The sequence below is a fragment of the Caloenas nicobarica genome, chromosome 1 (genome assembly GCF_036013445.1).
Source record: "Caloenas nicobarica isolate bCalNic1 chromosome 1, bCalNic1.hap1, whole genome shotgun sequence".
Classification (NCBI taxonomy): Eukaryota; Metazoa; Chordata; class Aves; order Columbiformes; family Columbidae; genus Caloenas; species Caloenas nicobarica.
Window position 1 is genome coordinate 98,428,090 of NC_088245.1, and position 26,952 is coordinate 98,455,041.

A 26,952-nucleotide genomic window follows, 5' to 3' on the forward strand; every position below is an offset into this window, starting at 1 on the left:
ATCCATTACCTGAAAAGTCTCTATTTTACCTTTTCATTTGTGAAGAATAACAGCATAGTTTTCACTGGTCTACATACTCCAGAAGTGCAAGGACTGAGTCCCGGGTCTGAGAACACATATTGTGGAGGAGCTCTTGTTCTCTGCTGTCCATAGCAGGAAAATCGGGTTCAGTTTAGTCTTAGAGGTAAACCCCGATTAGAACAACAAATCCTAACTCTATAAATTATCAGGTGTTTATTTCAAACACTGAGCCTGCTCAAGTGGTCATAAGTGCTTGGGAAAGAACAGACCTGAAACCAGACAAGACAGCCTCGTGTCTCTCTTGATGTGAGTCTGCTTATGACAACCTTTTCTATTCAGCCACTCATGAAACTCGTCAGGGTCTTTTATGTAATTTTCTAACACCTTCTGCATTATGCAAATTTTATAACATCACATACATGTCATCATTCCTTAAAATCTGGAGCCCAGCAAAAGAAGATATAGTGTTGGATGTTGACATTAGGCAGGCAATCTGAGCTGCCTTGGAGTCATTATTTTCAGCTGCTCTTGAGAAACTGAAAATTTTTTCTTGAGGCCCCTGTTTGTCACTATTCTTTTCGTCTTCTTGCTGGCTTTCAGCCTCAATGATGCACTCTGGTTCTTCATATTCTAGCTTGGTTTGTACCATTGCATGATCAGTTTTGTCTATCCATTCCTAGGAAAATGAAAATGTTGATGTTGGCAGGAACTGAGATATCAATCAAAAGAAACTTAGCTGTACAGACACTGATTTTCCCTTAGTAATGTCATCTTTCCATTATAAGCCACAATGGAAAAGGTGAAAAGGCAACACTATAGACAAGCAGGATTTAAGATAGCAGGATGGAAGAACAGCAAAATGACAGGAAAGCAAACAGCATTCCACAGATTCATACAAACTCCAACTTATTATCAAGACCATATTAAATACATCTTCATATTTAATCAGGGCCTTTAGAAAACCTTGGATGTGTAAAATAACCAATGTTCCCTCCTTGATAGACTCATGCATTCTTTGACCCAAGCCCTGACTTAATCTAAATTGAGTTTACATGGAGATCTATGCAGTATAGCATTCGTATATTAAAGCTTCAGCATTAATTTGCATTTCTATATTTCTTCTTCAGTTTCAGTTTAAAGCTATCTTATATATAGAAAGTTTTCACTTTGTCACTGAAAGTTTATTATTGCTCTTTGGCACTGTCATTGGGTTTGAAAATGTAAATATTTGACCTGTGTCCACTCAAAGTAACGTTGGTAGTGGTTGACACAAAGACAGCCCAATTAATAAGGAAAAATACATCACATATGTGATGTCATGGACTCAAGAAGCAGTAAGAAAACAAAAGCAAAACCTGTGGTCTGTTCATTTGACAACCATTTCATGTTTAAATATTTAGCAGCCATACACCTCTGAGGCTAAGAGAGGACACTTCCTGCTGTGACTGATGCCTCCAAAGGCACAAGTGCCATCATCAGCTCAGCACTAAGTCTCATGGCACTTCAGAAACATAAAGGGCAAGATCAGGCTGAAGCAAGACCCCTGAGCTTGTGTGCAGGAATGGATATAAACACCACAATGGCATCTCACTGGATATTATGTCTCTGGACACCCTTAAATCCTTCTGTGGCAATTTCTCTTTCTATAGCAAGTGTCTTTCCACAGCACCAAAGCGGCATTACACTTATTGCATGTGGTGTGGCATTTGATCTGTGGATGCTTTTGGTGATGTTGCACAAGGGAAAGGGGTTTCTCTTGGGTCAGAGAGTGCTTGTGGTAATATCTGTGCAGAGCAAGTACCAGTTGCTACTTTCAAGTTGTTCTCAACACTGCAGAATTCACTGCCTTTCTAGGAAGGAAATGTTTACCTGGAAGTTTCCATTATGAGCATTGAAGAGATCAACAAATACATATTTTGGATCTGGTACAGCAGGCATGACTGACTTTTGAAGCCTGCAAAGAGGAAAGAAAAGTACAAATTGATGGGATGTTTTGTTATAGTGTTGTCATTCATACAAAAATCTACTTTGGAATAGTTCTGTAGCCACAAATACATTTTACATGACAGTACTCTAGGCTTGATACCTTTTAAATGTGTTCTACACATTTAAGTCAACAAGCAGTTATAAAAGTACGATGACACCATCAGACTAAGAGTGATTTTCCTGCTGAATTTTCAACCAACCCCTTCCTAATAAAATTTTGACTCTATACAAGCTTCCAGCTAGTCAGTAAGTGCCATTCTGCTCAATGCAGAAATCAAAGCTTTACATTACCTGGCCACATTCCCCTAGACAGCAACCAGCTGTATTGGCTGACAAACACAAATGTAAACTTGAAATGTAGAAATATAGGGAAAAAAACCCTCAAATTATGATCTAAAAGGTTATCAGAGTCCAATACACTTTCAGATCATTTTCTGAAACACTGCATTTCTGGCTTTTTTTTTTTCTCCATATGAAAAATTTGCCAAAAATTGGGGTCTTCACAGGTTTTGTTTGTGGTGTGTTTTTGTTTGTTTGGAGTTTTTTTGGTGTGTGTGTGTTTGTTTTGTTTTGTTTTTTATTATAGGTTTAAAACATGAACAGTCATTCAACTGCAAATATAAATATTGATACAATCTTACTAAAGTTGAATGCACTGAAACTTACTTCAGTCTACTGCAAACAGACATTGAGTCTGATGAAAATTGCACAAAAGAATGTCAGTTCAGAATAAATAATCAAGATAATTGACTTCTTAGGATTTAAATGGATTTCTAAAAAGAAAGAATAAACTAAGTGGAAGAGACAGAATTTTATCCTGAACCATTGTATTTCATCAGAATTCTTCTGGTTTTGAAAGTTGAATGTTTTGGTGTTTGGAAGGCCAGGATGCACTATTCCTCAAACAGTAATTAAGCTACTGACTTCTACACCTTCATGATGACTTAATTTATCAGATAAGAATTTTGAGTGCTGAAAGACTTGATCCTGAATTATAGTTCCATTTTCATGACATGATTATTTAGTAGTAACCAATAAAATTATATTTACCTCTGCCATTTACACAGAAGAATCAAGAGGATAAGTATCATTAGAAGTACTGCCAGCAAACAACTTAAAACCATTACTGTGTTTGACTGAGATTTTATATTATCATCACATGAATCTAGGAATAATCATAAAAAAGTATGTGAAGAAAATATCTTTTGCTTTAGCAGTAAATATTCCTAATCATACCAGAACATTGAGTTTTCTTTTAAAACAAACAAACAGACAAAACCAAAAAAGTTTCTAAGAACAAATAAGACAAGTTCAATTGTTCAATTGAAACCGAATAGGAAAGCCATCTTTCCCCAACATTATAACAAAAGAAAAATTGTACTTTTATTTATCTAAATTGACCTGTTACAGGACAAAGGAGCAGGCTTATAGGCAAAGAACAGAGGTGTTATAAATTAATTTCTTCTCATCTTCATCACATTGCATTGACAGCCATACAGCAACTTTGTGCTAAGGTCTGTATTACATGCACCTACTTACAATCACCCGAGCTGCAAGTGCCATTTAACATGTAGCCTTAATCTCTTATTTCCCAAGACAAAACAAGTGAACAAATCTCCTCCATCCCAGCAAACAGAAAAATGACTAGCCAAAAGTGTTGATACCCTGAAAGTAATTAGTGGCAGGATATCATCTAACTGACAAGTATATAAAATTAATGTATTTGTGCACTTTTCAGCATTCTCAGTGTTTTTCCTCCAGCTTTTGTGATGCCACCTCAAAGCTGCACCTCCTCCTACTGAACTTCTGCTCTCCACATAAATACTATGAAAAATAAACTGATTATTCATTCATACAGGAGCAAGTACCTGGCTTGTCCACCCTCCCACTTTGTTGAGCTTGCCAGAAAGCCACAAGAAAAGTCATGATCCCTGTGTAAGGTATTCAGAGTCAGTGAAATTTCTTGAGCACAGCTTTGTTCATGGCTTCCTCTGATGTTAGATTTGAGGGCAATAATAACTCATTAAAGTCCTGAAGTGAAGTACTTGCCCCAGTCAAAGGGGCTGTGCCAATGTCACTTCTCATCCAGGGGCACCCAGAGCGACTGAAACATTAGCCTGTTTTTTCTTGCTTTCCATCCTTGCAGTTACCTGCTGGCAGCCTCTGGTCAAATGGTCCAGGTAGGGCTGTTATGGACACCTCTCAGAGGTGCACAGGGAGACATTGTGCTCTGTGTTTTCTTAAGGGCATTTGCCAGCCACACCTGAGGACATACTTGCTGGCTCATAATTGGCATGATAGAGAAGGCTTCTCTGGAGGTCAGCGTTGTGACATACCTATGTGCCAGGATTTCATCTCACCTTTGTGTATACAAATTTTCTTCAGGTAAGCTAATAGACTATTGCATTTTATAGAACTCAGATCTGGGTACACTGGACATCTGGGTGTCTCATAGTTTTTTACTACAATAAATCTGTTTTTTTCATTTTGATTACAGTAGAAATACTTTTACCGTTAAAGATGGTCAATCACACTCAGTTAAATCTATCTGTCTGATGTGAAAGCAGTGCTGATACTGATTTTGCTTCCACGTCATGTCTTTTACCCCATCCTCACTGTTTTGATCAGTCCAGCACATATGAGCATCAGACTGCTGTGACCTCTGGTCCTATAGTTCAACTGGACATACTTTCAAAACAAACTGCCTTCAAAAGTGGGGCTTCAAGGATTTTCTTAGGATTCAGGTTTGATGTCTGCACATGATGTCCACACACACACACTATTTTTTACATTGCTGTCATTGGTGGACCTTATACACTATTGTAACACAAATAATATAGACACTCTTAACTTTTCTGATTACGGCATAAATTGATAGTGTTATGGGCCATCAGGAACAAAGTAAACAGGAGTCAAACATGGGCAATTATACATCCACGTGAACTTTCTTTGATAACAGAAGATGGAGCACAACAGTGCTGCATGTTCCCAGCTTCTTTTGCAGTCACCCCTTCCCCATTTGTACTTAGACAATATATGAACGTAGCACAGCTGTTACCTAATAATGTGCCATTCATCCATAATGTTTCTGCTTCCCAGTCACTGCTGTAATTAACTACGTTGCAGTATGGTACTAGTCTCTTCAGTCTGACCCGTAAAGAATAACATTTCCTTGGATCAAAGCCTTGTTCTCCAACTCTGCAGCACTTAGAAGTTCTGGACTGAGAAGGAAGGTGTATCATCATTAATTCTGGTTTTCAAGGCAGTGCTTTAGAATACTACACTCATTCATGGTCACAACTAGAACAAGGGGTAAGCCAGCCCAAAACCTCAGAACTTCTTTTTAACTTCTCTGAGATTTGAGGAGTTCTGTTTCTTGACTAAATATTCACTATTCGTATCCATTCCTCATTGTCTGATATTGAGTTGAAGGTCATAACGATCATTACATAATGCCCTATGTTACTGTTGCTTATTTACAATATGCAAAGACACTTCGATCCACAAAATATTTATAAGTTATATTTCAGGATGAATGAATGCTTAAGAATGAAACAATATTTAGAAATGCTTAACAGATAACTTTAGTAGAAATAAAAATCCTGTGTCATTTCTTTTCTTTCATTCTATTTCAAGGTTTTTTCTCTATTTTTCTTTCTTATTTTAACTTTGCTTTTTGATTTGTCTTCCAAAACTCTTCTGTTATGAATGTATGATCTTTCCTCTAGATTGTCCTCAGCTCTTTGGGTGGGAACTAGATATAACTCAAAAACTAAGTGATTTCTAGCATGGCAGGGATCCAGGATCCAAATTCTGTTTTCTGCTACCAGTTACATTTGAAAATATGGGGTGGGAGACCAGCTTGAAAACAACTCTATTTTACATTCTACGCAGATGCTACTCCTAGCCTCTTCCAATATTCATTAAAAATGTCATGTCCAACTCACTTGCCAGTCTTTGTCAAACTTGCTTTTGTATTGAAGCTCAAGTCTCAAGCACTTCACAGATCTCTCTGGTTTATTACAGCTTACAGTAACAGTGTCGTCTTTCCAGAAGAAGGTCACATTTTCTGGTCGATTGGGCTTTACTAAGAAGAGAAGTAACAAATAATGCTATAGTCTCTTAAAAATAAGTACTTTACAGTTAAAATTATTGACATTCCTTCCTTGTCTTAATGTTTCTCTGAGTAGTAAGTGAAGAAGGCAGACTTTCCTCATGGAGGATGCACTTTTGTAGCTGACCTCCCTATCAAACATCAAAATGGAGCTTGACACCATGGTACTGCTCACCATCTGAGGTGCCACATTCAAATGTATATACTATCTCAGGTCAGGAACCTGTCGCAAGTACTTAAGTAAGAAGTCCAGTCTCCTCATACTCCCTGCACCAAGGGAAAGAGGCTTCTTCATTGGGAAGGGACTGACAAATTCAGTACCATAAAACCTAAAAGACACACTTGTGCAGCTGCTGGAGGCTGTCTGGAATATGGTGGGGTATCTGCAAAAGGCACTGGGTGCCCACCTGAGCACACCTGAATCTACCCCTCACTGTTTTCATACGATCCAAAGAGCATGCAATTGTTTGATCTATGTAGCTGAGCAGTCTTCAGCAGTCGGAAATAAAGGGGCGAGAAGAGCGTACCTGCTTTCTCAATCCTTCTAGCTGCCTTTTTGTATTATGAAAATTCTGCCTTCCTAATTTAAAGGCTTAAGTCTTTGTGCTTTATTACCTAACCCTTTTGAAATTCATTTTACTCTCAGTGAGTGTTTAATAGGTAAAATTCAAGGACCAGGCTGCAGTTTTCCATAATTTACCAGATATTGGTAAAATCACAAGATATAAAAGTATTCTCAAAGTTAGATGTCTTGAGGTGGTTTTGTTTAATCTCATTTGCTAAAATAATTAATGCAAATAATACATTTGGAATATATTTTTTTCCAGATAATTCTGCATTTTATATTTTATGCATTATTTTTATCAGAAAAACATTCCTCTTCTTTAAATCCTGTAACTATGTGCAATTCCAGAAGATTTTGATAGACTAATCTCACACTAGATGTGAAATATTTATTTGGGGATAAAAGGGATTTAATAAAAACAGGAACATAAACTCTCTACTTATTGGAGGATGTCTCTCTTACTCTCCCAGATTGTATAAGAGCCTCTCAGCTAATTTCTATTAGCATCTGGTCATGGTTTCATGACAGTCTCTTTGATAAGAAGTAGCTTGCTGCCTCACATCCCATGGAAGATGGCACAAGAATGGAAGGTTGAAAATGTGAGAAAGATCACACAGACAGGACTGACAAGAAACTATCAACTTTTATTCATTTTCCTGATATGAATACTGAGCAAGCCTGCACTAGACTAAGCACACCCATATATTTTAGCATTGTCATTCTAATTTTGAAACTGTTTTGGAACAAATCTGACTGTCCTATGTAATCCCACTTAGCTGCAGCTGCACACAGGCCTGTGTAACTACAGATGACAGCAAGGGATGAAAATCAGCATGAAATAACTATGGTTTTGGCACACACAGTGGTAATATTTTATACACCAGTATGACCGACTTATTCTCAAACTAAGGACAACTAGAGAATCAGTGAAGACACTAGGACTACCAAAGTAGTCATGATTTTACATACTCACTATAAAAGTCAGATTTTAATCTTTTAGAAAAAAACTCTTCACTTCCATTGTTGTTCCTGATAGAGATGGCAAGGGTGGGTCCTTCTGTCTTAAAAAGACATCCAGAATTATAACCTTGATCCAATAAATAGGTTGGACATGGCTTCCAAATTTTGTGAGTGCCTTCATCAAATCTATAAATTGAAATAATATTGGTTAATGCAAGGGCCTTACTAGTTAACCCAAGTTAATTCCTTTCTGTTACTGCTTCTTCTTTCTCTCTCTCTTTTTTTTTTTCTTTTCAAATGGTCCTACCAAGGGAAGTCTGTATATGGAATTACTGAAAGCACCATATTTCATAGTGGCGTGAGGGGATTCATTACCCAAACCTCACTGACTCTTCAGCCCTGAGTTTTGCTGCACTCTGAAATTGTTGTTTCCTTCATGTTGTTGATGTTGTTGTTTTCTAATAAGAGAATGGCTTATTCAAACATATGTTTTCATGAACCTGTTTCCGAGATGGTACTGCTAAAAGTTCTTTCACATATACTGCCCAGAAAGAACAGGGAAAATCAAGCTCTATGACTGTCTTTAACCAAAACATTAAATTTCTATTAGTCATTAATGACATCTGTTAACAAGGAAAATATATACATAGATGTGGAAAAAACCACTTCCAATAGTGTAATTAGCATTAGTATTTAGCATAAAGGCAAAAGATGGTCAAATGTTTCACATAATGTCTCTTCTGACTGACTATTCCACAGGCTTGCTGATTTGTACATTCCTGTAGCAGGTTGTGAATATAAACAGATTTCATGCTGGATGATTGAAAAATTTTAAAGGCATTTTCAGGTGCTGTTCACAGAAGACTCAAATGGACTTAGATACTTGAGCCTCTCAAAGTAAATCCTTTAAGAAGAGGAGAACAGGCATTGTCAGTACTCACGTATAAGAAAACGACACATTCTCACTGGAAAATAGTTCTCTTGTTGCCCATGTGATCTGCATCTTCTCATTATTGAAATTGATTATTGTGGTACTGATGGCATCTTTCCAACCTGCCCAGGACATTGACAGAGAATATGATTTCAGCAGTGACATTGGTAGGCAATCAGTATTTCAAAGATATGTATGCAATAGACTCAGGTGATCATAAAATAAGAATATCTAAAATGCAAGGAAATGGAGTAAAATAACCTAGAGAGGCTGAAACTAAAATTTCAACACAGCAAAATGAAAGCACACACAGCAACAACAAAGAACACCCCATGGTTCCTGGGCCACAAGGTACAGACTGGTTCATGTGTATGCAATGCGTACGGCCTATACCTTGAGGGCAGTTTTCCCCCAAAATATCTGCTAAAATTTTCCTGGTATGGAAAACTATTTGGGAACTAATGCCCCATAGAGCCTGTGTGTAAACTGACAAAGGTTTACTTTGACAAACAAGGGACTAATATCACAAGACCAGGTCAAGACCAGGTCAAGACCAGGTCAAGACCCATAGGAACTCAGAGCGGATCAGCACAAGCAGGTGTACTGCATATCTGATATATGTGGTCTGGTCAATTCCACCTCACAGACAAGCAAGACCATTTAATGTCCTCTGACTGCATGCAGATATTATTTCCTCTCCTGACCTTCTCATTGTTATAGATCTTGCTGGGGACACAAATATTTTAATTCTGTGTCCATCAGGGTTCCACAATCAGCCACTGAAGATACCTGACATTGAAAAATTGAGAAATTAAGAAGGCAGAAGGAAGTCCATTCTATATCAAGGAGAAGGATGAATTCTTTATTTTGCATCCTATAAGATGTGAAATTATATTTACTTGAATGAAAAAAGAGGAAGAAAATATATCTTGAATATCAGCAAGAAACCACTTAAGGGTAAAATTTGCACACTGCTGTCTCCAGACATGAAGTGTCTACCACTAAAAATTTTGCTGGAATATTCCCACCTAGCAGGAGAATAGAGGGGTTTAGCTTTGATTGCTGTCTAAATTATATGCCACTCTGGGCTTCTGATGTGGTTTACAGTGGAAAAACATTTCTTATGAGTGTTTTATCACATACAGTGATCCTGAATGTTCATGGGAATCAGGCCTAATTATCCTCAAGGTTGTTGTCTTTTACTCAGTAAACGACACTAAGAATGTGAGAAAGGCATGTGGGAACACAAGCATTCAAACAACCATGTTGCTTGTTTTCATAGCTATATCTCTGTGTCTAGGCATTTCATGACTTCTGTAATTAGAGCGAGTCAAAACATTTTCGTATAGATGTAACTGTGTTTTTGGTCAAAATAATTCAAGACACAGTCAGGACAGAAAAACAAGAGACATGGGGTAGATGTTTCTGTAGGTCCCTGCTATGTGATTCATGGAGTTCTGGGAAAGATTCTGTTCTTACTCAAGAGAAGGACTTGAAACTAACTTCTCCATCTCTTAACTAATGCCTTCAGGCTTGTTCTGTGTTGTTTTCTCAAAACTGAAAGTCTCATGTGTTTTTCTGAGGAACAGAGAAATCAATACTATTACACACTGAAGAAAAAACAGAACTTCAAAACTTCAAAAGCTATCACAAAAAGGAATTTATCCAGCCAGTTCTACCTTTGTTACATAAGACTACCTAGCCCTTGTTTCCTAAATTGTCAAGCCCATTGTAAGTCCCCTCAGCAAGTCTAAAAGATGATCTTGTCTTTAATTAAGCCAGTAAGAAATATGATGGCAAAGTGACTAGCAGTGGATTCTTGGTCTGTAATTGCACTAACACATTTTGATTTTTATGGACTAAATACTAGCATGGTTGTACTGTGTAGTATATAGTGTTATGCTTAGTGTAACTGAAATCCATATGACTACTTGGACTTAGATTTTCTGTAAAGGTAGTCAAACATATTTTAATGCATATTTGAGTATATAATTACATGTTCTTCATCTTTAAATAAAATTATCATTATAGAAAAGAATATAAACATCGGTGAATGGAGAACACTGTACTGTCATGAGATCATTTTTATCATGCAGAATGCATCCTTTCAATTCTCTTTAGAAGCAACAAAATATGTACTTTCTGCTTTTTGATATTTAGTCTGATTGCAGATATTTTCACTTTGAGAAAGAATTGCTAATGTACATGCTTCAATTATGAAAATAAAAACATGAAGTGTACTTGCTTTCTTAATCATGCATTTTCAATGTTAATTAATTTTGAAAGTGATTTACCATGCTGTTTCCATCTGAAGTGAGCTGTGAACACACGTTTTCTTGAGCTTGACAAAAAGATTTCAAATAACCTGTGTGCTAAGCAGAGAGGCATGCAGTCTCCCAAGGAACAGTGTGTGTCCAAGAGTCCTTTCTCAGGCCTAGCCAACTAGTCCAGGTTGTTCCAGGACCATCACCCAAGGAAGGGTGCCAGCTCAAAATGCTCCCCTGGACTTGGGTACCTGGGCAGCCCCAATGAAATCCACAGCAGGGATTTTTCTATTATTTGGAGGGTGGGCCAAGAACCCAGCGTTTCTCCCATTGCCGTCTGGCTGTACCATAGAACTGTAAAGCAAAGATGTGAAAAGTAGGTACTTGCGGGTGTGAAACAACTGGTAAAAATTTTTGGGGATCTTGCTGAATTTGCTGTGAAAAAATAATTTAATCGCTCTGACGCGTTCAGTCAATTTCATCACAAGGGTTGTACAGATACAGAGAAAAGTGAGAAAGAGAAAAAAGGGACCTTGTAACCAAAATAGGTAGCACCCTTGAAAGAAGAGAAGAAAGGAGAGGAAAATGTTATTTTAAATACCTCCAAGAGGAAAATACTGCAGTGTTATCAGTTTTATCCCTGCAAGTTGAGAGTGGTAAAACAATATTGTATTACTTAGTCTTTCTGAATGAATTTTCTCTTACTGGGCAGTATAAAGAATTCTTTTTTATGATTTTTGAGGGAAATTGGTGGAACTAACACAGGTAGCACTGGTTCATTAATTGTGAGAAAGCACAGAATTTGCTCATGTAAATTTTTTGTATACACCTGAGAAAAACTGTGACGCTAATATTTGGATTGAATTTGTCTCTCAAATAAGTGATGTGTGCTTGGGAAGCCCCTTGAACCTGTGGCTATGTATGCCACAGACTCACAAAATCACAGAATGTTAGGGACAACCCTGACACTGCCAACAGAGAAATAAAAACAAAGATTTTGGTAAAGTGGTAACCTGCCCTTGCCTTTCCATACAGGTCAACTCTAGAAAACCTTTTTCAGGGTGCCACATTTTCCCTCAGTTCCAATGCAAAAAGGACACCATCATCAAAGCCCTGAATCCCATGAAGTTCCTTCAAACTCACAGTGGGTTAGTCAAGGCATGGTTGGCTCTAGAGACGGATAACAAGGAAACCAGAGGGACCACACGGGATTTCCACACACTAAGGAGTAGGCCCTATGTAAAACCTGAGGGTCTGATCTGACTGGCCTGTTGGAACACAACAAAAGTCACCGATTCATTCTGAGCTTTGTACAACATTCATTATTCTCTATTTTTCAGTTATATTATGATAGCTCTATACTACTTATTAGAGGCTGCAATTCAGAGATGCACACTAGATTTTGGGCTTGGCAACACATATATTATTTTTGTATGACATAAAAGGATATCAGTTTGGCTCTAGACTTGCAGTGATTTATTTATAGACTTTGCACGCACTGAGTAGTCCACTCGACTTCAACAGGATTACTCAGAGCACATCAACTTAAAAGCACATATAAATCTTTCTAGGATCAGAACCTTTTTCTGCAAGAAATTGAAACTTTGGGATTTTAACTTTTAAACATAAACTCCGGCAATCACAGTTATTTATGGACTAAAATTGAAGGTAATACATTATTAAATACTTTAAAAATAAATAGAAACGTTTAATAGAAAAGAAACAGAGATTGTAATAAGCTATCTGGTGATATATACATGTTCTTTCCTCGGCTCCAGTTTTTAAGAACTTGATGTAGTTTAATCCAAGTTAGCAATGTAACCACGATAGCCACTCACTCACTCCCCCCACCGCTCCTTCCCCCATAAAGGGGAGAGAATTGACAGGGAAGGGTGAAACTTGTGGATTGAGATACACACAATTTAATAAAATAACAAAATATTACTAATCTATTACTACTAATAATATATAAACTAGAAATAGAATATAAAATAAAAAATACTCAGTACAATTCCTCATGAACTCCATCCGCACTGAGCAGCCAGTCCCAGGCAGCAGCACCTGGTCCCAACAGCTGATCCCAGAGAGAGAAGAGAGAAAAAGGCAGAAAGGCCCAGAGGCCTCTGCAAAACAGCAGGATGGCAAAAGGCCAAACTAAAGAAACTCCTGAACAGAACTTTCCCAAAACAGAGCAGAAGCAGAACAGGTCTGTCCTGCTCTATCCTGACTCTGACCCCAGCTGAAAGATCTTGACTCTCCTCATATATGAAGCGTGATGCTAATGGAATAGAATATTCTAATTCGTCAGTCTGGATGCCCAACAAGGTCTTCCCATCCATGACCCCCTTCCTGGCTGCCTCACACCTGTGGGCAGAGCTCAGAAAGGCCTTGGCTACCAAACAATTAAAAGCTTTAACTCTGTCCCTATGTGTTATCTTCTTGTTCCCAAACTAAATCCAAAGTATGATTGTCCTAGCTACAAAAAAGAAAGGTTTCTAACTGCATGAAGAAAATTAACTCATTTTCAGTCATACCAGCACAGAACTTCATAAGAAATCAGTCTTGACATAATTAATGAGCTATATAGGACAGAAAAGGCTTTACCAAACATTCATTATTAAAGACTGAATTTCTAGAGCTCTAGTCAGGGCAATTTTCTACTCTGCTTTCTAATTTTATGAGTTTTCTAGCCTTTTTGAATGTGCTATGAATTATGTTTTGTGTAAGTGTTCAGCAAACGTTTGTGTGCATATTTTAAAATTATAGCACATATGTGTTGCATAATACACATTTCAACTTTAAAAGATGCATAGCTTAAGTGAAATTCTTAAAACTTGAATTAAAATAACATCAAATCCTCTGAGGATAATTTTGCCTTTAACTGAAAATGTATTTAGTTTCCTCTTTCCTTTTTTTGTTTTTCTGGAGGCAGAATCATTCATATCTTTTGTTAATGGAAAGAGATAAAGAGAATAGAGGGGACCATTTGTCTCCCTTTTTTGTGATGGAATTTTTATGAATCCACTTCTATCATGGATCGTTCTCAGCTAACGTGCCAGCTCTTCCACAGTAATTGTAATCATTTAAAGCATTCTTTTATTAATGATCCTACAAGCACGCAATAGACTAAAGTAATACATTTATCATTATTGTTTGTATTATCATAATGGGTAGATGGAAAGGTCAAAAGTGTAATATTATGAATAGGCAGTCCCTAAAGACTAAAGGCTAAAGAGAGATGGCAACATCTTCCTGTCAGGATGGCCTGTTGGTCTAGCTAGATATCGAGGATGTTGCACTGCTGTAGGACACATGCCAGTGCCCTGCAGTATAAGCTTCATAGAGAATTATCCAAGTCTACTAAAAACCAAGTCTGCTAAAAACAGACAGAGACTAGAAGGGCTTCACACAAGACTTTAACATCACAGGCAACTGCGGGGCACCTAGGGGTTCTTAGGTTAGAGAAGCATGGAAAATACCACTGTGGTGTGTGGATAAAGTGTTTTTGCAGGGGAAAATAAAGAAATTTCCTTGAGCAATAAATTATGCACACACAAACGTGAGCAAGAGTATGAGCAGTCACATTCCACCACTTTTCAAAGTTCATTACTGAGAAAAAATACTATTGAAGGGGAATATTGCAAAAAAGGCTGAATGTCATGGAACAGATCAAAAAAAGAGAAAAAGGAGAGGCATAATGTCAATCTGCAAAGATAACAGAATGGAACATGCATGTACTGGAACAGTTGCAACCTCATTGAAACATAACAAAGAAAAAGCACTTTTGATTTCCTGACACTGATGAAACCTGATAAGTAACCACATGTTGAACTTCCACATTGCAGCATACTCTATAGAAAGTACCAGAGAGTAAGACCCAGATCTGAGCCTACAGTTTCTAGTTTCTCTTAATACTACTAATCTATGAGAATAGTTTCATTTCATTAATAGAAACACATGTAGGCAAAAGTGCAACTCCTTGTGCACAAGACTGCTAAATTGAATATACAGGACAGAGACTTAATAGAAAACCTCTTTTCAAGAAAAGGAACAGGACAGCAAGAGAGACTTTTTAATTGACATTTTGAGTCAAGGCATAGTCCTTGTAGCCTAATTCTTATAACCCATCAAACTGAGTATGTTTTGTTTTGGTTTTTTTTGAGAATATCGCCAGCCATTGCTAGGTGTCACAACATTGCACATCAAATAAGCACCACAATTATAATTTCCAACTTTTATTCCATAAAGTCATGCCATCAGTGCAGCATGGCTGTAGATGGTTGCCCCATCTCAGGGCAGGGAAGAGTCATGTCCCCTCACAGGAGAGCCAGTGATTCACAGGAGCAATTAGCAATGGAGAATCTGGTGGTGCTGCGTTGCTGAAAATGGTACATATCATACATACAACAGAACAGAGAGTTGATCTATAGGTTGGTAAGATGAAGGCATGACTTTAAAGTATTTCTTTCTCCTTATAAAATTAATGACAGGGATCTTGTGATAAATTAATAAGAGTAAAGATTAGATTGTTGGTCTACGTGTTAGGTTTTATCTTTGATTTCTCTAAGAATCCATTTATCTTTGGCAAGCTACAAATAACAGCACTGCAGACAAACACATGACATAGAGGTGTTCTCATATTTAGGTAGTCAAATAACCAAGCTTCCATGTCTTTAGTAGTTCTGCTCTTTAATAGTATTTTTATATTGATGCTTTCTCAGGCACAATACATTGCTGGATATTTTCCCATCATGTCCATTCTTCCAGAATACTAAACACTGAGGTCTTACCTGGAACTGTTTTTTCTATCCTTGTTTGACATGAAGACCAGTCTTTTTGGATGCATTCTACTCTGTTAGAACCTATGCCTTAGACAATAAGTAGTGCTGCTTAAAAAAATTGAGTATTTCTCTCCTTAATAGTAGAGTTTTGCCTTGATTTTTAAACAGAAAACATTCATAGCAATCTCTTATTATCATCATAATAATTTTTTTTAATTTTAAAAAGCAACTTTTGTCTCTGCTGGATATAAATTTCTGTTTAATTGATGCTTTTCACCAAAAAAGTACTGAATATTGTAACACATGAGGTAAAGTATGCACAGAAATATTGCTAATTAATATATCAATTTCTTAAATAAGTATCTGTGGATTTGAACTTACCAGGAGACTGTGACTGAGAAGCCACCAGGTTGCCCAGTGTGAAGATCATTAAACATGCTTGAGAGGCGAGTCTCATGATTGGAATGACACGACAGACTGTGAAGAGATGAGTAATCATAATCTCTGGATTTTACTATTTAATCACTTTATACCAGATGCTGGAGACAACTGGAGGAAGTGACTACAGGAAATGAAAAATTGACATATCTCTAATTATAAACAAACCAGAAGATCAGGACTTCAGAATGCACACATTCTTCCTACTTTGTAAAACAAAAATAATTATTTTCTCAGAATAGAAGTATTTCTCTTGTCAGCACTTTGCTTTATCTTTTCAAAGCTGTATCAAAGGTGTCTGTAGCCCTGATCCAAGTGAGGAACAGGTAGCTGTGCATAGCTGTGACCATATCACATGGATGAAGACACTGATGTCAAAGTGTCCAGTGACCTGAAGGCACGAGAGGTACAGTCTGCCTACAAATCAGGAGCTGTTCCTGCTGGTAGATGCTTATACGGGCACTGCACATGCCTGGTGCACCTCAGCTGGCTTAAGCGATTCTGGCCCCATATCAGAGGCAGAAATCATGAGCCCTTTTGTGACAGAGAGACCTGAGCTACCAGGAGTAGGGAGGCTATTACACAAGGGGTGGCACTAGGATTGATTTCCTCCTGTGTTACCTGGACACATATATGCTGCTATAACTTCTAAATATATCCATATCCCTAAAATTACATGTATCTATACTATACTTACACTTTAGATAACAATGTACTTAAAATTATACACAGAAACTGGGAAAAAGAAGAGTGTTTTGCCTGAGATAAACATATTTTAGAAACTGCAGAACTTAAACTCTTATAGTAATCACAATTATCATGTCTAGAGGAACCTATTGTCTGTAGATCTGCAGTAAACTGGACTTCAGCTACTTCCACATAGTAGTGCAGCAAGCAGAGGTGGTTAAGCCTTGGGGGGAAGCAGTTGGTGCTGAGGACCCAAGAGCCAGACAGTGTGCGTGGTGACAGGGGGAAGTTTTCCCCAGACTAGTACCAGTCCAGCCCTGTGGGATAAATGCCTGTTAGCAGTCAGAGTCTGCTAGATGGCCTCTTGGAGTGCAGCTTCTGGTCTATGTTCACCCAAGAGGAACCCGGCACTCCACTGTGTGAACAAAAACATGAGGATGATTGAGAGATTCACTTCACAAGCATGGTCCTAATCTGGACTGAAAAGTCAGTGTGGCCCCAGACTGCTGCCCTTCTCCAGCAAGAGCTCAGGAAGACAGTGTTGAGGAACCAAGTGCTGTCTTCCCTGGGCTTGCCAGCTGCTCCCTTCACATCCTGATAAAGGTTTACTGTTCACTTTTCTAGGGACATGTGAAACAGGCAAGTACACTGTCTCCTCATTAAGCATCACACAAAATAAGCTAGTCCATGAAATCAACAGGTAAAAATAGAAATGATAGACCTCAATTCCTGTGTTTTCTAGCTGGTCTCAAGCTTTTTCTCTGCTTGCATCAAAAATAGTACAAGAACCTTCTCATGCAGGGACATGCTTGGGCATATGAATGACTCAGTCATGCTGCATGCAAAGTGGCCTGGGCACAGAGACCACCTGGCTTTCTGGAGACCTCATCCCCTAAACTCATTGCCTCAAGTTTCTGAAGTAGGGAGAATGGAAGTTTGTCTGCGGCATGTGGTACTAAATAGGGAGCTGGATTGTGACTGGGAATACACCCAGAAGTTCTGCCATGATTTCTGTTTAGGCTTATTTTCATTTGTCTCAGAGCATTCCCTAACATGTTCACTGTACTTTCTAACACAAGTGTACTGCTTGTCAGATGAGACCCTAATTAGCTTTGTCATATCATCAAAGTCTTCAGTCAGGTGATGTGGTACCAGTTTTGATCTGGCTATTCCTTTTCTTGGGTTGGCTGCTTTCACTGGTTTATCCATTGTATGTCGCAAGAAGACCTATTCAAATCCCAGTGACTCTTGGAGACCCCTGCACAACTGCTTGACACACATATAGTATTCTGTTAAATATCTAGCCCCTGCTTTGTTCAAGTGCCTCCAGGCAGGCATTAATTCCTGAAACTAAAATAACAAGCAACACAGAACTGAAATACTAAACTAGGTGATATGTGATAGTTAATGGAAAGCTGAAATCACTCATGGTTTCCAGTCAACATTGCAGAAGCCAGTGTGATAAAAAAATGAAGGCAGAGAGCCAAAACTCTGTGGTTCCTGGGGACAGGGCAACTGCTGCATGTCTTCATTTGAGTTAAAAACACATTTTCTTTGCAGTTCCTTGTCTTCACTGGAGTGTAATGGAGACAAGTTTGACCATGTCTGATTTTCATACAGGCAAAACACACTGGACCGCAGTTCTCCTAAGGTGGTTCGTTCTTTGGAGGAAAAGGACGTGAGGAGACAACATGCAAATCAAAGGTATCTAAAATATCTTTTGGCTTATAATTATTCTGATTTTGAGTCACTACATCTAAAACAAGGCCTAAATCTCAAGTGACAACAGTGTATTTTCACTATTTCCTCCTACCAGGTATTTTGATATGTCAAGTAATTGTCACTACCACCCATTTCTGCTTCCTTTAAAGACACTGAGGGTGTCTTGAAGGCAAACAAAATTACTCCTTTTAATCCTTTTGAAACAAAACCTAGGGCTGAGGTGTTGCAGAATAAAAAGCTATGACTGGGTCAAAGAAAGTGCTTGCATAAAGCTGATGCACTATCAAGATATTTTTGCTGCTGCTGAGAGACACATCAGATTCAGCACTTGAGGGACATAGGGACTGGGCACCTTCCACCTCCCCCCATGCAGGCAGACACTGGCCCAACCACCCGCCTCAGGTTCTGCTTTCTGGATACCAGATCTGATTACCTGGTTTGATTTTTTCAAGCATGGGCGATCCCAGTCCATGAAATGAAAAACCATCCATGAGCCACAGGATCTGTTCTGCCCCAGGTCTTCCTCTGCCTGCCTGCAGGAGAGTAACTGATTAACTTGCCCACATCCTCAGGTCATCGCTCCCATGAGGACAAGGACAGAGCATTGTCACAGTGTGGGCCCTCTTCAGGGCTCACACACAGTGCAATGTTAGCACGTTTGGCCTGAGAAAACAAGATTAATCTTAATATTGAAACTTCACGCAGGAACAGGGAGAGCAAACAGTGAGACTGAGTTGAAAATTAGCAGTCAAGTCTTGTGATTTTGACTGCAACTAGAGACAGCTGTTAACAGGATACCCAGAGAATGAAGATGATGTAAGTGAGGCCAGTAAATCAAAAGAAGTCCTTTTGACTTCATTTTGCACTTTGGATTAAACCACATAAACAGGCCTTGGCCCTCTGCCAACACCTCCACCCATGACAGCAGCTCTCGGAGGTGTCTTCACTTGTCAGCTACAACCTTCAACATGCTTACTGACTTTCATCAGCTTCCTTGTTCTCTTTTTATTCCCCTTCCTATTATTTCACCAGTGGTGTAAAACAGGTCTTTGATCACCTCATAGTTCAGCAAAACAAATTGATGCAGTTTATTTCTTCCTTCATCTAGAACCCAAACAAACAATAGCCTTTGAGTGACTTCCATCCAATGTTGTTTACTTACTCATGGCCTTAGTAACAGACTCTACAATAAGTCCTGTAAAATAGCAGAGATTATCTCTTTTTTTGCTCGTAATTTTTAGCATTAACAGGAAGTTATTTCCTTGTCCTTCAAGTGGGTGGGATAAAGGGAACAATGACTCATTTATAGAAAATGGGTCCCATCACTCCATGACAAAACAGCTTCGTCATCTCAAATCAGTGCAGCCCATTTTTCTGACAGGAGAACTTGATTCCCTTTTGTAATATGCTTCCAGTGTGTGTGTAAAGACCTCTACTGTACTTTTTGGGCCCATCTTCTACCCATGGGCAAAGATGATTAATTCTCAAGGCTCCCTGGCATTCTTAAAATTCATGCTCTTGTGCAATAAGCTTAAAAAGTGCCACTTGTTGGTCTTTCCTTGTATTATCATGGCTTGGCCTGTCCCAGCCTTCTTTATCAAAGACAGGAAAGCAATGGAGGGAAGAAAACAAGCAAAGATGGCAAGTGGTCTACATGGATGAGCAAGGAGCACCTATCTGAAATCAGACATGAAAAGGAAGTGTACAAGAGGTGGAAGCAGAAACAGATGATCTAGCAGTATAAAGCTGCTTTTTGGTCTTACAGGGACAGGATTATAAAAGTCAAGGCCAACCTGGAGCTGAATCTGTTAAAGTATGTAAAGGGCAATAAGAACCAATCTACAAGCACATAAATAGCAGAAGGAGGACTAAGGAAATCTTAGTGATTTTGTGCAACCTGCCCTAGGTGTATCTGCTTTAGCAGGTGGGTTGGACTAGTCCAGGGGTGTCAAACTCATTTTCACCAGGAGCCACATCAGCCTCACTGTTGCCTTCAAAGGACTGAATGTAATTTTAGGACTGTATAAATGTAACTACTCCTACTAGATGATCTGCTCATCCTAGTGGCAGAGCCATGGGGGAAGCAGAAAGGTTAAGGAGCATCAGGGAGTCTGAGAATGAGAGAGGCTGGTGGGACCATGCTCTGCCCTCCCTGAGACAGAGACAGGAACAGCCACCAGAAAAAAACCAGGGTCAAGGGGATACTGTATCCTCCCCCTACCAGGCTGAAGGCAGTAGCTTAAAGGAAAGGAGCAAATACAGACAAGTCCATACTCAAGATGGCAAGCGAGCCCCCTCCTTGCCCACCTTGCCTGCCCAGCTGCCTCTGTACAACAGGTGTGAGGCTCTGGCTGTGAAAGGCCAGTCAATAGACGAAGTGGATGATGGTCCACCTTCACCAGAGGTGTTGCCTTTCTAACCTTAAAGTGCAAATAAGCTTCGTTACAGATCCCATCGATGATTGCACTACAGACTTTTATCGCTAAACAGACCTGAAAATTTCCTGCTGCTTTGCACTTCTTTGCATGATATCGTCACCATCTGCCCAACAGTACTTGTTTTCTGAACTGACTGGAAACTTTGAGCTTTCGTTCATTCTCAGGCATTGCCTGTTAGCTAGTAGTAGCCACAATAAGCAAGCATTCAGAACTGTGAACTCACCAAAAATACTGCAGAGAGCAGTGTGTAAAAGCCTGATCTGCAGTCATTTGTACCAGTGCCGTTCTTATTCACCACTGTCCTATACTTGCCTGGGACTCAACTGCCACCTATGCCAAGGGAAGGGTAACATTAAACCAGACTCTCTGTGTATTGCATCAGTAGGTAAAGTTGTCTCACACAAAATTATTTCAGAAGGTCATTATTAGATCTGAAAGGTGAAGTATCCCTAAGTCAATAAAAAGTGGTGTATAAACTTGGTTCAATGCCTTTTCTCTGCATACTGCATGCAACTTAACTGCAAAGAGATGAGTCCAGACAGCAGAAAGAAGCTGCTTTTTTAATTGATCTAATCTGGATCATGAAGGCATCTTTTATATGTAGGACCCACCTGACATGCTAAAGAATATAGAAGGTATACACTGAATGAATCTGGGTGCTACAGAAATAAAGAAGAGGGTGTCCTGATAAGGATAGTCACATGTTGTAGAGGGGAATTAATCTACACATTGGAAGTTCTTCACTTTGATAAGGTCTGTTACTGACATTACTGACATTAACAACTCCCATATAAATTTCAAGTCCTTACCTAAAAGAATAAGCATGGTTGGCCATTGCAAAAACAAAACAAAACAAAACAAAACACAAAAATACCCCAAAAACATTTTACTAAAGTGAGTATATTCTTCTCTCTCTGTACCTTCTCCATATTTGAAAACAAAACAAACAAACAAACAAAAAGCAACAACAAAACACAGAGGAGAAAATAAGCATTGTTGAACTAGCCGCCAATGTTTCCACTGCTAAAAAGAAGGAGCAAGTAATGGAGTCAATACCAGACTAATAGTCTTTCATTCTCTTACCAAACAGCTATTTCATCTCATCCACCTCACGTCTCCTCGAATGCTCACCTGCTGCATGCAGCAGGCAGCAGACCACACCAGGAATATGTCAGGGCATTATTTCATCTTTCAGAGTTTGAACTATTTTGGAATACATGCAACAAAACTTGCAAGACAAAGTGATGAAACATAAAGGTAGGATGAATGGAGAAGACCTGGGGGTCAACCAAACATTTCAAGGCGGCTTCATAGACTGCCCCATGAATTACTCTCTGGCTGGAGCTTCGCTACAGAAATCCTGTCCTGCTTTTCAAATAATGAGAGAAATAGTGTTGTTTCTGGGTTGACAACCAAGAGGATTTTGCCTGCAAAATGCAGATGGTCGCTCAGGCACAGAGAAGATGGGCATGAGATGGGTATCAGGCAGGTGTTGATTTCATGCTGGTGTTCTCATAAGGTGTTGCAGGCTCCCGTGCATATTGGTGAGTCCCAAATGGTTGGGAAACTTCATGAGATGAACCCTGGAATTTCCAGCCAGCTTTCCTCCCACTCCTCTCCTCACTGCTGCAGACATTGATGGGGGGGAGATAAGGAAACAGTTTAAGAGCTCTTCCGGAGAAGCATCTGCACATGCAGTTGTGTAGAAGATACTGAAACTAAGATAAGAACTTTAAGAATTATTTTTTCCATATTACTTTTAACTTCTTATGAATGCAGTAGTTTTCATGTGTTATGACAAAATGCAATTGTTGGATTTTTCTGCTGCTGAGTGCCAAATTTTACCTTCTGAGTCAAATTAGATTAATCAAATAGATCTGTTTTGTTGTTTACAGTCATTTGAGCTTTTCCTTTGAAAATACCAAGTGACAGATGGTTCCTGCTGCTTCTTCTATGGCTGCGATAGTGAGAGCTACAACAATAACAAAACCAGTGCTTATAACCTTCCAGCTAGCAATTCATTTCAAGAAATCGGGTTCCAGTAACAACGTGCATTGACCTACTTCGAAAAAAACTAAACCCCACCAGATTCCACCTGTTGCTGCTATGAAATGCTGTTGGTGTTTCAGCAGCTTGCCAGTGGAGGGTGTGTTGAAACAGGCTAAATGCTTTCCACACTTACTGTCTGTGCTCAAATGTTGACAGCAAACTTTTGTGGTATCTGGAACCAATCTTATTTAAAAATATATGTATATATATAAAAAAATCAACTGATCAGTGTGAAATAATGCTAGCCTCTGTAGTCAGTGATCTCAGGATGTACTGAGATGACTGCAGATTCTTATCTTTGGAAAGCATTTTGATTCTTATCTTTGGAAAGCATTTTAATTCTTATCTCAGGTATTTGTTTTGAAAGATGCTGGTAACACACTCATTTCATTCATCAGGCAGTTTATTGCATTGCCTTTATCCTTTTTTAGATACGATTAACTCTTCACAAGAATTAACTGTCCAAAACTTACAGCACATTAACAATTTCATTCTTTTGAATCTAATGAGCAATGACTTCCAAGAACATAGGATTTTATTTTCAGAAGTGGAATCGATCTCTGTTGGTACTCCTTTTGAGAGTTTTTATTTGCTTTCTCAAATCACTACATTTCTTCTTCCACATAGAGTTTGACTGAGAATCAGCATTTTTCACCTCTAACATGTCTAAATTCAAACACTGAAAAAATTTGCAAAACTGGTACTTGGAGTTGAACCCTGTGGACTTGTGATGCTCATTCTAGTTTTCATAAGAGATTAAATCTCCCATGAAGCAACTGAACTCACTGCTCCTGAGAACTTCTACATTCCACTATTGTCATTGATGCTGTCCTAAAAATATTCCATACTGCAATTATTGTTTGAACGTATTTCACTACTCTCAAGTTTCAATCTTGCACAAAATCTGATAATACCAAAGATATTTTGAACAGTTTTCCCTTAACCTTGAATTCAGATATTGAGTTAATTTAAATTAAGATTAAAATCAACAAGAATTTAGATCAGTTACAGAGCAGTATAAAAATCAGAATATAAGAGCAGGGGTCCATGAAGGGGAAACACATAGGGAACAGAATCTCCTTTTGTTGATGTTGCTAAACCTCTGTCACAGGGGTGGATTTCTACCCCTCATTGAGTCAAGGAAATATGAACATATCCTTCTGTGCAAATAACATCTGTACTGCACTAGTAGCATTTGCTACAGATAGCAATAGTCCTTAGTTTTCCAAGACTTTGAACACCAGTGGGTTTTGCTAGAATACAAGCTTTGGGAAGAGGAGTTGAATCCCACTTAAAATTTGGAGGACCCTGAGAAGAGCTATAGGTTATCTGTAGGAGTTAATGTGTTTTATCAGGAAAGGGTTCACTCTGAAGATTATTATCTGCAATGAGCAGAGAGCTGAAAATAGAGGGTAACAAAGCCTTTAAGTTTTGTGCATGGTCTAGGAAGATTGTATTGTTTATTTTCTTCACTTCTTCTCCTGATTATTTTATAGGCAACAGCTTATTTTGAATGTGCACTCCAGAAAAGACATATTTCCACTTTACCTTAACCTGCATTTAATAAAAGGTGATTTCAATCTGACTAACAGCAAGTATTTCCCATGCAAGCCTGCTGTGATTCTCAAAAGGAGCAGATGAGGCACCCTAGCAAGTGCCAAGCTCTCGGAAGCACTCACTGCTTGAGGCTGTCCAAGGAGGACCAGAGGCTCTTCTGTAGGGGTAGGCTGACATGAGAGCTGTCATTGTAGGGATCAAGAGAAATCATGTGTTCCAACAACAAACAACAGCCAGGCAAGCCCCCAGCATTTGATAAGCTAATTGGAAGCAAGTTGCGTCTCTGATGGGTCTCAAGGAGTTTTTAATAAATGAGAACGCCTGAAAATTTGGTTCACAAGTCAGTCAGGTTTCATGTAAACTAACTAAAATATCAAGAGTAAGATTTGTTATTTTTCACAAATGAAACACATAAATTGACCATTTTTTATAACCTAGTTCAAGGAACTGTGTCCTTCCTGTGTTACAACTGGAGTGTTTTAAGGCATCCCAAACTACACACACATCTTTCCACACTTTTCAATTGCAAACACACAGAATAAAGTTATTTGTGTCTTACAGTCAGCACAAGATGAAGGATAAACCAATAGTATCACGTGGTCTGTGTTCCTGCCCAGCCTGTTTTTTTCAGATTTTAGATTTGTTCTTCCACGTGTCCCTGTAGTTTTGCAGTAATAAGTGTGAGCAAAGATGGGTGCCAGGTGACCTAAACACATGAAAATAATGGCAGCGCAAGAGAATTTAAGCTTTCTTCAGTTTTTTTCCACCTGATGTTCTTGACCTGGTGCACCAGAAAAGAAACTGCTGGGACGTCAGCAGCAGTTGGAGATCACTGGTGGCCTTTTCCTCCTGCACAGTGAAACCACTCTATCTTTTGCCACCTTTCATATCAGCAGCTTATGGTTATGGATCAGCATTGTGGCCAGTGCTTCATTTGACTCATGTATAAGGAGGTGGAACATTCACATGATCAGCAGCCCTAAAACTGACTGCATGACTTTTAATACTAGAATAATACATTCTGGACTCTGAGTCAAATTGTATTGTCAGAGTACCTGCGTGCCCCAATGAAGCCAAGTGAGAATTAACTGGGATAAACAATAAACATTCTTTAAATGTGTAAGGCATATTAAATGATGAACTCTGGCTTTTGAACCTGAGATCAAAAAACAGGAACTTGAGTTTCCCTGACACTAAAGTGATGTGTATATAGTCTTGAATCTTTCAGTTAAAATGGTTTTGCTCAAAAGAATAATGGAGGTGGTTAGTAAACTAGATAAAATTCATTAAAAATAATTCAATGGTGCTCTACAGTAGGCAGTCAGAGCAGCAAGAAGAACATGCTTTGAATTTGGAAGGTTTCTCACTGCTTCTTTTAAGTCTTATATTTCTACATTATTCGTGTTTGTAAAGTAATTCTGTAATGCTATTGATATTATTATTTCTATCTTTTTAACCTGCAGAGTCGATATATTTTCTTGTCTTCTTCCCATTTAGTTGCAGTCCCAGAACACAGTGCTTCAAGTTCCCAGGGAGGCATCACCATCCACTGGCACCAGTCTCTGTCTAGTGCTCCTCAGGACCTCATCCAGTGTGGGTCCAGGAGCAGCTCTGGGAGGGTGAGAGCTCCAGCTCTGTGCTCAGGCTTCAAACAGCCTCTTCTGAGGGAGGACATAACCACCTGAATGTGCATCTCTGACTACGAGAGTGGGGATAAACTCTGTGGGGATGAACTCCTGCACAGACTTCTTAAGACAAAATAGCATCTACTTAAGTTAATACTCTGCTGTCAATAATTAAGATGTTGGACTAATGAGTAGCAGCTTCATGGATCTCAAGCAGGTATACTTCGGAGAACACAGGGAAATACAACGGCTTTTAATCCTGAGTAACTGAAAAGTTGGAAACCAGATAAATTTTAAAACTGAACATTTAAGTTCACGCAGAGCCGAGCTGAGAACTGTGGTACAGTCAGACGCAGGCATTGAAAAAGCTGAACCAGCTTGAGCTCTCCCATCCTAGAGACACCAGCAAGGTTACAGTTACCTGTGTTTCACCTGGTTAAATTACTGTAATGCTCTGCTTTCCCTCTGTATTGCGCTCCACAATGAAAAATGGAGCACAGCTTCCTTTAACTAGTTCCATGAATAATGAGTTAAGTATTTTTTTAAAATAAAACAAAACAGAACAAAACAAACATTTGAATGTCTTAATTTACTTAGCAAAAAAAATGCATATGAAAACTATTATTTAAACCGATATCTATTGAAATTATTAAAGTATCTAAATCACCAACTGTAAAGCTTTCAGAAGTGAAAATGATAATTTCTCCAAAGTTCCAATTTCATTAAATCAAAAATTAAATCATATTTGCAAAAGCATTTTTTAATGTTTTTAGTTAAAAAATAGCAATAAGAATGTCAATTATTGGGATGATCG

General features: G+C 38.6%; 1 protein-coding gene across 1 annotated transcript; it reads right to left on the bottom strand.

The window, feature by feature from the left end:
- Positions 1-424: 424 nt before the first annotated feature.
- On the bottom strand, positions 425-16,079 carry CRLF2 (cytokine receptor like factor 2). The gene is made up of 8 exons (XM_065626787.1): positions 16,004-16,079; positions 8,588-8,699; positions 7,660-7,832; positions 5,955-6,094; positions 5,066-5,228; positions 3,058-3,172; positions 1,891-1,975; positions 425-697 (listed from the first exon to the last, which is right to left on the bottom strand). Exons 1-8 carry the CDS (start codon positions 16,077-16,079, stop codon positions 425-427), a joined length of 1,137 nt encoding a protein of 378 aa, XP_065482859.1.
- Positions 16,080-26,952: the final 10,873 nt, after the last annotated feature.

Excerpts from the sequence above, each read along its gene's own strand:
- CRLF2 (XM_065626787.1), bottom strand. The coding sequence starts at position 16,079 with ATGAGACTCGCCTCTCAAGCATGTTTAATGATCTTCACACTGGGCAAC. Across the intron at positions 3,173-5,065 it reads GATGAATGGCACATTATTAG|ATTCATGTGATGATAATATA; the intron begins GTAACAGCTGTG and ends GATTATTCCTAG. Across the intron at positions 1,976-3,057 it reads CTTCTGTGTAAATGGCAGAG|GCTTCAAAAGTCAGTCATGC; the intron begins GTAAATATAATT and ends TCCTCTTTGCAG.